Genomic DNA, 11,236 nt, shown 5'->3' on the forward strand with positions numbered 1-11,236 from the left:
TCTTATCTCCCTGAAGTTGCAGTGGAGCAGACTAAACTTGGCAAGTCTTATCTCCCTGAAGTTGTAGTGGAGCAGACTAAATAAGCAAGTCTTATCCTCCTGAAGTTGCAATGAGGCAGACTGAAGATGGCACTAATTCCTATACTTCTGAAGATGTACCAAGGTTCAGCACGACCGGACAAAATCGGGCATTTTTAAAGTCTGCTTCGTCCTTGTTACACAAGAACGAGCAAAGAGGGGTAGCTGTAATACCCAATTTTAGCCCGGGCTCACATATGGAAACATAATTTTTGAGGATATGCAATCTTAGATATGATATGCAATCCAAGATATGATATATGCAATCTTAGATATGATATGCAATCTTAGATATGATATATAATCTTAGATATGATATGCAATCTTAGAATATATGATTTTGTAATCTTAGAGATTTAATTTGTAGATACCCTTTAATCTCAGCCGTTGATGTAACTGATTTGTACCGTTGGATTTGGGGAGGCTCAACTATAAATAGAGGCCTCTCCCTTCATTGTGAAAAAAAGGAGGAAAGGGAGGAATAAAAAAATAGAATGATTGGCAGTTTTTTAAAGGTGGCTTACTATTTTTTTCGTTCGATTATTTTTTACTTATTTACGATTTTTAAAAAAAAAGGAGAAGGTGATACCACTGCTAATTTTATTTATTTATTTTTATTTAGCCCTTCGCTTTTAATGTTTTTGTAATTAAGTTTTTTATTTTTTAATTTACCTTTTATTTATTTTAAATTCCAATTTGATCCATTTGAACGGCGCGTTTTAGAGGAGAAGGAAAATTTCCTTCCACCCCTCTATGTAATTCAGCGCTCAAATTAGTCCTTTACTTTTATTTATTTTGGATTTACCCAGATTTTTTAATTGCAATTCAATTTAGTTTTTCTATGTTCTTTTTATTTATTTTATTAATTAATAGTGTAATTATTATTTTTATTTTCATTTTTAAAAATCTATATATGTATATTTTTATGAACATACTTATTTTTTCAGCTAATATTTTTCTCATATTTATATATATATATATGTATATATACGTATATTTATTTTTTAAAATTAATTTTGATAATGTACTCATTATTTAATTTTTTTATCTATGTATATTCCTTTTATATGTACATGTATATTTTTTAACGAATATTTTCCTATATTTTTTAAAGAATATTTTCATATTTATATGTATATATTTACGTTTTTTAAATGATTAAATACTCACTTTTTCTTTTTTAAAATATACCTATTTTTATTATTTTATATATGTACGTATAATTATATTTTTTCTTTATTTGCATAAGTATATTATGTATTGTATTTATATATAAATTCTATAACTCAAAATTTTATTTGTAAATTATATATATTTTTTAATCTTCATAATTTTCATGTGTATATTATATGTCTTCGATCTTTATTTATTTTGTTTGCTTTCCCATTCGTTGTATAATTGTATTTACATTTAATATTTTGCATGTCATGGATTACTGTTTTTTTATTTCGTTTATTCATTTGTTTACATTATTTTTATGTCATTAATGTATTTATTATTTTTGTTGTTATTATTATAGCATTTGTATGTATAAAATCACATTACATCATTTTTTACTCAAATTTAAAGATAGAAAATTTTTTAAAATTGAGATAATGTTCGTATTTAGGATTTTCAAGGGAATTGAGCCCTAACGTATTGGGTTCCGATTTTCTTCGTTAAATCCGACAATCGAGCATTTCTCTTCAATCAAAAAATAAAAACTCATTATTGGGAATTCAACACATTGTGTCCTAACGTATTGGATGTGACGCATTGATTTCTCGAAATGAAGATTTTTTTAAAAAATAATAAAGGAAATATTCCGAGTTTGGGATTTTAAAGGAAATGTGCCCTAACGTATTGGGTGTGATTTCTTAAATCTTGGATAAGTAGATGTTCTTTTAAAGTAAATGAAATATTCCGAGTTTGGGATTCTAGAGGAATCGTGCCCTAACGTATTGGGTGTGATTTCTTAAATCTTGGATAAGTGGATGTTCTTTTAAAGTTTTATTGTACGAGTATTTTGGCCCATTTCATTTTGGGGAAAATTAGAATGCTGTGCCCTAACGCATTGGGTGTGGTATCTTCTTTCTCTGAAATAATAAGGGTTTTAATACGTAACCTTTTAAGTTTTGCTAAGGATTACGTTTTTTCCAAATTCTCGACCTTAAGACACTAATTAATTAACTAGGTACCAATTTTGGGCGTTACGAGGGTGCTAATCCTTCCTCGTACGTAACTGACTCCCGGATCCGTTTTTCTAAAACTCGTAGACCAAAGCCGTTTTTTAGGTGATCCAATCACACCTCAATAAAAGATTGGTGGCGACTCCCAAATTTTCATTTTTTTAGAGTCGACAACCTAAAATTTTATTTTTCAAAAAGATGGTTTCGACAGTGGTGGTTTAAAAATATAACTTATATTATCTGGTTCTATTATAAACTGATTCTTATGATCTTTAGAATATTTAAAATTTCAATTTGAAAAATTAAATTATTTTTCATTTTAATTTTTTATAAAAATAGAAAAGCATTATTTAAAATTTGAAATACTTGCATAAAATTTTTGAATTTGTTATGTTATAATTTTTTGGTTTTGGGAGTTTTTTATTATAAATTTTGAAATTATAATTTTTATTAATGGATTTTAAATTTTAATAAATTTTAATTATTTGGTAACATATAAGATAAAATAGTTTGAAGGGATAATTTGCTTTGAATAAAAACATTAGAAAACAAATTGGATAAAAGTATAAAGATTAAAGACTAATTTTTTTATAATGTTTCGTATATACAATATCAAAATAAGCATTTAGGGCAAAGCTTTCATGGCGGAATTATTTTGTTCTATCATCGAATGTTAATAAATTATTTCTTTTTAATAAAAGATAGATAATGTAATCTAAAATATAATATGTGTACTGTTATGTGATCTTGAGGATGACAGAACATTTGCAAAAACAGTACGTAAACGCAAGTCTATGGGAAAAAAAAGGAACATGTTGGCTGTTGGTACTGTTCTTAATTAAAGTCAAAATGTTGAATTAGAATCCCTTTTCTGTATTCCACTAAATATAGCAGTTTTCCAAACAACTACCAAATAAACAATGAAGGTAAGACACAGTCAAGCTTTTCATCATTTTAACCGAACCTTTTGCTTTTTAATGCTGTCGGCGAATTGTTTAATGATCACAACACTCAACCTCTCCGTGTAGAGCTTATACATAATTCTTGACGGAAAACCCTTTCTCCAAAATGGAGAAAATATATCTATCATCATTCCTTCGAGTGATCCTAACTCTCATATTTCTCTCCACAAAACCCTCTCATGCCCTGATGGATATCGGTATTAATCCGCCATTGATCCCCAACCCTCGACTTCACAAAGCTTATATAGCTTTACAAGCTTGGAAACATGCCATGATCTCAGACCCCAATGGCTTTACTTCAAATTGGTACGGTCCCAAAGTCTGCAACTACACCGGAGTGTTTTGTGCGGCATCCCCAGATGATCCTTACGTTACGACGGTGGCCGGAATAGACATAAACCATGCAAACATAGCTGGTTCTTTACCTGAAGAGCTCGGTCTCCTCACTGATCTTTCTCTTTTCCATATAAACTCCAATCGCTTTTTTGGTAAGATACCTGAAAGTTTTAAGAAACTCAACCTTCTTTATGAGCTTGATATTAGTAATAACCAGTTTAATGGAGGGTTCCCTTACGTTTTTCTTTATTTACCTTCACTCAAATTCCTTGACATCAGATTCAACCAATTCAGTGGGTCAATCCCTTCACAGTTGTTTGATCTGAAACTTGATGCTTTGTTCTTCAACAACAACAACTTTCAATCATCTTTACCTACAAACTTGGGGAACTCTCCTGTATCAGTTATTGTGATGGCTAATAATGGCCTCACAGGTTGCTTTCCTTCGTCAAGTTTGGTGAAAATGGCAGGAACTTTAAAGGAAATTGTTATGACGAACAATGGATTTACAGGGTGTTTAAAACCAGAACTTGGCGCTTTAAAGGGAATGAATGTGTTTGATGTTAGCTCTAATGAGCTTGTTGGGTCACTGCCAGATGCTATTGGGAAAATGGAGAGCTTAGAACAGCTTAATGTGGCTAATAATAAACTATCTGGTTATATTCCAGAAAGTATATGTTCATTGCCTAAGCTAAAGAATTTCACTTTTTCCAGTAATTTCTTCATTTCTGAACCTTCAAAGTGCCTCAAAGTGAGGTCCAAAGATGATACAAAGAATTGTATCCCATATAGGCCATTTCAAAGATCACCAATGGAATGCAAAGCTTTCTATGCACATCCACTTGATTGTAGTATCTCTGGCTGCTCACCTCCAAGTCCGCCGCCGCCGCCACCACGGATGAATCATTGGCCATGACTAAAATCAAAGCTCTTAAGACTTTATTTCATTTTGGTGATGCTATCATGCATGTATGGAACTTAAAATCTTTCTTTTTTGTGTGTGCGATTTTTTCTTTCGAGAATCAACATCCAAATTCAAATTTTATTGGTTAAGTATTAGTCTTTGTACTTTGAAGAGTTGTGGATTTAATTCCTATACTTTTATTTGATCATTTTTAGTTTCTATACTTTTCAAATTTTAAAATTTCAATTCTCACCAAACAAGAACTATTAAATTCATTTAGTAAAGTTATGTTATTTTCATAATTTGATGTGACAAATCTATTATCATATGTGTAATGTCATGTCTCTTTTTATATCTATATATTAGTCACTAAAATCCAATTAATAGATTAACGACTATCATTTGCATCAAGGTTAAAATTTCAAAATTGAAAAGTATAGGGACTTAGAAAGATCCAATTGGAGAAAATGGACCAAGTTTACAATTGTACACATAGTACAAGACTAAAATTAAATTTAACAAAACAAATTTATCTATTATTGTTTGGTTTAGGACTAAAATTTCAAATTTTGAAAAAGTATAGTGATTAAAAGTGACTAATTGAAAAGTACAAAGACTAAAATTGATCAAATAAAAGTATAAGGACTAAATTCATAACTTTCACAAAGTACAGGAACTAATATTAGAATTTAACTAATTTTATTTTCTGTACATTTCCTGGGTTGGTGAGAATAATGCTACTCGGGTTTTCTTATCTATTTCTTGTTATATTTGTTTCAGCTCACGTTCTCTTCTTCAACAAAAGAAGAAAGTGATGAAGTGATTATAAATTAAGGAAAATGAAGTTTGTTTTAATTGTAAAATGATTATTCAATAAACAAAGTTTTGGCCAAAAAGAAAATGAAAATGACAGCAAGATTCAACATTCAATAAAATATGTATATAAACAAGTCAAGGTGAGCTGCCGCTGTTGTTATTAATCGTGGTCTCATAGTCGACCGCTGAGGTGAGGAGATGAAGGAAAATGTTTGTACCTAATTTCCGACTTACTTAATTTATAGCTAATAAAAGGAGGAAGGTTTTAAAATATATATATATATATATAATTACTATAAAGTAGAATACATTTGATATATTTGAACATTCTAATGTTTATTAAAAAAAGAATTTTATATTATTTATAAATATGGATTTTGAATAAACATTCTCAATGCCTGATAATACTTTTTTCTGTTTGTTTTCTTATCTATTGTTCCTTTTACTTTCTTTGTTGTTTATTTTATATCCTGTTATTCTTGATTTTTTCATCAAAATCTTCAAGGGAAATTCATGGTCTACGAAGAATAAAAGAAGCTTATAAGAGAACCAACTGCGTCAAGCTCTTGCAAGGCAATCTTCAATAGTTGCAGATCTTACAGGATTCAATCTCACACTTAAAAAATTTCTATGAATTCTCCTAAATTGCTTAACTGCTTCAAGAATTAATTAAATCTTCATCAAGAAACCTATAAAGCCATGATCACTGGTAAAGAGAGCCAAGATTCCAGAAAAAAGAAAGCTGGAAAAAGGATTCAAACCTGCAACAGTTCATAGATTTCTAGTCTTTAACCATTAAGGTACGTCACGTACTTGAAGGTTTTTCGTCGCACAGTAATATATTTAATCACATAATACTTGGGTTTTTAAAACAAAGTAACTAAAATTAATTAATTAATTATGAAAATCGCATAGAAAACAAATTAATTATGAAAATGTGGTGTTTTCTACTTTTTTTTTTTTTGGAGCCTCTTTACTGGTTGGTGACACTACCTTAGTGTTTTTTTAAAATGATTTTTTATTGATGCTGTATGACACATTGGCGGCACGAAATTAAAATGTGATAAATCAAAATGTTTAGGGACTTGATATGAAATTTTCCTTTTTAAATTGACTACTGTAAGAAAAACTTATGTTTAAGGGATAATTGCTTTATAAACTTTTCTTTTATTATTTTCTTTTTAAGGTCCCTGAAATATCTCATTTAATAAATTCAACTTTTCCATATTTTTACTTCATTTTTCCTTCAATTTCTCGGTTACCAAACATCGGGTTTTTTTTTTTTTTTTGTTAATTGCTTCAGTCCCTTCTTTTAACATATCAAGCAATGGGACAGTCAAATACTTGGTGATATATGTTAGAACCGTAAAAATAAAATCTAATATAAATTTAAAATTGTAAATCAGGATCTATTATGTCAAATCATCAAAAACAAATCAAGAATAAAATTAGATGCGAAAGCGTACCCGAATTCACCGATTTCTTGAAATCTACGGATATTGGGGTTTTGATCTTCCAAATTAGCACACAAGAAATTCAGAGAATATTTGCTCTCTCTTTTCTAAAGATGAGATATTAGAAAATTTATCTTGTGTATAATTTGGGGACCAAAACCCTAATATATAGTTTTTGCACATTAACCATAATTTCTAATCAACCCATCATTAATTAGAAATTAATTACTATAGTATCTACACATATTTGACCAATACTTTATTTAATAATTAAAGCCTAATAAACCTTAACCAAATTAGATCACTTTTAATTTGGGCTAACATATTATGATAGTAAATAATATGTAATTACCGCCTTATTATATATGTGATGTCCATATTTTCCAACAATCTCCCACTTGAATAACATATATTAATTACTCTATAATTACATGTCATCATATAACCTTATGAGCTTAAAACTTTACTATCATATCTAGAAAGGTATTGCAAACAATCTTGTCCATTAATTATGTTAACATAGAACCAAGGAGACTTTCGTTACATATATCATAACTAAATCCATCCCTGATCACGTATATTAACACAACCAGATGGCATAGTTTAGGTATGGATGTGTAGCATGAAAATTACATGTAATATGATCTAAACATGTCTATTTCCAACTGGTCCTCCTTAACCTTAATGAGATCAAACTTTACCAAAACCAGAGTGTGAATAAACCAAATAAACTTTATTTCTGCAGAAAATAAACTTAATATCCGTAAACTGAAATAACTAAAAATGTGTTTATAACATAAAAACATTTAAAAGTACAAACTCCCACTAAAACCAAATATCCTTAAATGACATTACACCCATATGAGCAGTGTGCTCATGAAAAACCTTGGGTGGTTGTCCCTTAGTAAGTGGGTCCACGATCATGGAATTTCTCCCAATATGTTTTATAGGCACCTAATCACTTTGAACTTTTACTTTAACAACTAGAAACTTAAAGTCTATGTGCTTTGACTTTGATGTGCTCTTTGTTATTGGAATAAATGACTACCAATTATTGTCACAATTTGCACCGTAGTGACAATTTTGCATCAATATTCTATCAATATTCTACCAATTTTGCATGTAATCTTTTGTTCTATGAAAGTATCTTATAACCTTCTTGGTTGCCATCCAATGGTCTATCTCAGGGTTAGTTAAATATCTGCCTAACATCCCAACAATATACGTAATATCCGGACGCATACATGCTTTAGCATACATTAGACTCCTAATAGTTGATGCATAGGGAATCTTCTACATTTCCTGAATTTCAAGGTTACTTTTTAGGGAATCAATGCCTTCTTTCTGAGTATATCATTTAGCTACAAGATGCGCCTTATACCTCTCCACATTACCATTTGCATCCCTTTTGGTTTTAAATATCCATTTACAACCAATTGGTTTTGCAGCTTTAGATAATGAGACAAGTTCCCAAACTTTACTGTCTTGTATAGACTTATACTATTCTTGCATGATATCAATCCACTTTTGAGAATTAGAACTTTTCATAACCTGATGAAAGTTGATTGAATTATCTTCCATCCTTCCATTTTCACCCTCATGTTCTTGTAGAAATACAACATAATCATTTGAAATAGCATTTCTCCTCTCTCTCGTGGACCTCCTTAATGTCATTTGTTCTTGAGGTTGTTGAGTTTGCTCTTCTGGAACAATTACCTCATATTGAATAGGGAGTTGTTCAACATTGTTTTGTTGAGGTTCTAGATTCACTTCTTGATCAATGATAGGTATGAGAACTTGAACATCGTCAAAAGTGATAGTAGCAACTAAGTTAGAATCCAATTCCTCTTCAAAAACAATGTCCCTAACCTTATTTCCCCCCCAAACTCAACATCCTAAAAAATGTTGCAGTTCTTATATCAAAAATATTCCTAATTATGGGATCATAAAACTTATAGCCTCTATATCACTCAAAATAACCAATAAAGTAGTTGTTTACTATTTTGGAGTCCAATTTCTTTTCATGTGGCCTACAAAGGCTTGCTTCAGCTGGATATCCCCAAATGTGAAAGTGCTTTAGACTAGCCTTTCGACCTATCCAAAACTCATAAGGTGTTTTTGCAATTGCTTTAGTGAGTATTCTATTCAAAATGTAAGTTGATGTCTTTAGAGGCACTAGTCAAATGAACACTTTCAGTCTGATCATGTTTCAACCTTTCTTCCTTTTGCACATAATAAGAAATGAGCTCTGTCGAAACCATTTTTATTTTTGGAAAAAAAAACAAAAATTAGTTGTCGATAAAAATTTGGAGTCGCCACCAATCTTATATTAAGGTGTGATTGGGCCACCTAAAAATGACTTTGGTCTACGAATTTTAGAAAAACGGGTCCGGGAGTCGGTTACGTATGAGGAAGGATTAGCACCCTCATAATGCCCAAAAATTGGTACCTAGTTAATTAATTAATGTCTTAATGTTGAAAATTTGAAATATATAATACTTAGCAAAAACTTAAAAACGTTACGTATTTAGACCCTTATCATTTCAGAGAAAGAAAATGCCACACCCAATGCGTTAGGGCACGACATTCTAATTTCCTCAAAATGAATTAGGCCGTAATACTCGTAATAAAAATTTAAAAGAATATCCATTTATTCAAGATTTAAGAAATCACGGCCCAATACTTTAGGGCACAATTCCTCTAAAATCCCAAACTCGGAATATTTCCTTTATTATTTTTTTAGAAAAAATCTTCATTTCGAGAAATCAATGCGTCACATCCAATACGTTAGGACACAACGTGTTGAATTCCCAATAATGAATTCTTATTTTTTTGATTAAAGAGAAATGCTCGATTTTTAGATTTAGCGAAAAAAATCGGAACCCAATACGTTAGGGCTCAATTTCCTTGAAAATCCTAAATACAAGCATTATCTCAATTTCGAAAAGTTTGAAATCGAGTAAAAAAAATGATGTGATGCTACATTAAATGTACGATACAATAATAAATATTACAATGGCATAGAAATAATGCATACAAATAAATAAATAAAACTAATATACATAAAAAATAGCCAACAACATGCAAGAATATCAAATAAACGAACAAAATATAAATGAAAACATAAGTCAATAAACAAATGAAAGAAATAATAAAAATAAAGAATAAAAAAGTACATAATATATGTATATTGAACCCTTTTAAAAAAACATGCAAGTGGATTTATGTATAAAATCTAGAATTATAAAATTTATGTATAGCAAAATCTATAATGTATTTATGAAAATAAAAAATACATAATTATACATATATAATAATAATAATAATAATAATAATAATAATAAGGTAAATATTTAATCATTTTAAAAACATAAATATACGTATAAATATAAAAATATTCATTTAAAAATAAATAAATGTATATACATATATAGATATATAAAAAAACAAAAAATTACATTATCGATTAAATAAAAAAATAAAGAAAATAAAAAAAGGGACTAGATTGAACTACAGACAAAATCTGGGGCAAAATCGCAAATAATAGAAATCTGGAGGACCATGTTGAACGCGCAAAGAAAGCAGAGGGGCTGGAAAGGAAATTATCCCTTCTCCTCTAAAACGGCGCCGTTGCAAATTGGACCCAATTGAAATTGAAATAAATTAAAGGGAGAATTAGAAACATAAAAAACTTAACTGGAAATATATTAAAAGGCGGAGGGGCTAAAAGCGCAATTTGCCCATCCGCATGAAAAACGCGCGGATCCTGGCTCCGGGTCGGGTCGACGCGCGGACCTCCTCTCCTTCAAACGGTGTCGTTTCCAACAGGCTATATAAGCCTAAATTTAGTTTTAAAAAAAATCATTTTCATTCTATATTAAAAAAAACCAAAAAAACCTTCAAAATAACTCTCTCCCCTTCCAGCTCGTCCGGCCAGGGATCCGATCATCGACCGATCAATGGCCATCGCGCTGGCTGCCAATCTCTGGCGCCGGTACCACCTTATGCGGTGGCTGAAAAAATGAAAAACCCCAGATCTGGTCCTTTCAACATCCTTAAGCCTAGATTCGGGCTCAAAATGCCCAAAAGCGACTAAAAAACCCTAAAAAGGCCCTAGAAACCTTTTGAATTCTAGCCGTCTGTCACCGGAGACGGTCCTCTACCTTCCTGCGGCGTTTCAGAAACCAAAAGCAGGTGATTTCTTTCCTTTTTACTTTTAAATGGTACAAAAAAAAAACAAACACAAAAAAACAAAATCTAAAAGAGTAGTTTTTAAAAAATATCGACTTTTGATGATTGCTTATTTTGCTCTCTGCGTATTTGAACTTTTCTTTGTTGAAAACAATTGCCTGTTCTTATTGATTTTCCAATCCCCCGTTACAGTGTATTGGTGGCTTTTTTATAGCCGAATGAAACAATTAAAAGAAGAAACAAAATATGTTTTCTTTTGATTTACGAATATTTGATTCTTTCTTTTTCTTGTTTTTCCTTGATGCACAGGTGAAGATCCACGGAGAC

At 30.4% G+C, this 11,236-nt stretch overlaps 1 protein-coding gene across 1 annotated transcript; it reads left to right on the forward strand.

Moving 5' to 3' along the window:
- Nucleotides 1-3,214: 3,214 nt before the first annotated feature.
- Nucleotides 3,215-4,671, forward strand: LOC105775956 (leucine-rich repeat extensin-like protein 6). Its single transcript, XM_012598435.2, has one exon. The coding sequence runs from the start codon at nucleotides 3,315-3,317 to the stop codon at nucleotides 4,458-4,460; it is 1,146 nt and encodes a 381-aa protein (XP_012453889.1). The 5' UTR covers nucleotides 3,215-3,314; the 3' UTR covers nucleotides 4,461-4,671.
- The last annotated feature ends 6,565 nt before the right edge of the window (nucleotides 4,672-11,236 follow it).

This window comes from Gossypium raimondii, chromosome 10 (assembly GCF_025698545.1).
Source record: "Gossypium raimondii isolate GPD5lz chromosome 10, ASM2569854v1, whole genome shotgun sequence".
Classification (NCBI taxonomy): domain Eukaryota; kingdom Viridiplantae; phylum Streptophyta; class Magnoliopsida; order Malvales; family Malvaceae; genus Gossypium; species Gossypium raimondii.

Excerpts from the sequence above, each read along its gene's own strand:
- LOC105775956 (XM_012598435.2), top strand. The coding sequence starts at position 3,315 with ATGGAGAAAATATATCTATCATCATTCCTTCGAGTGATCCTAACTCTC.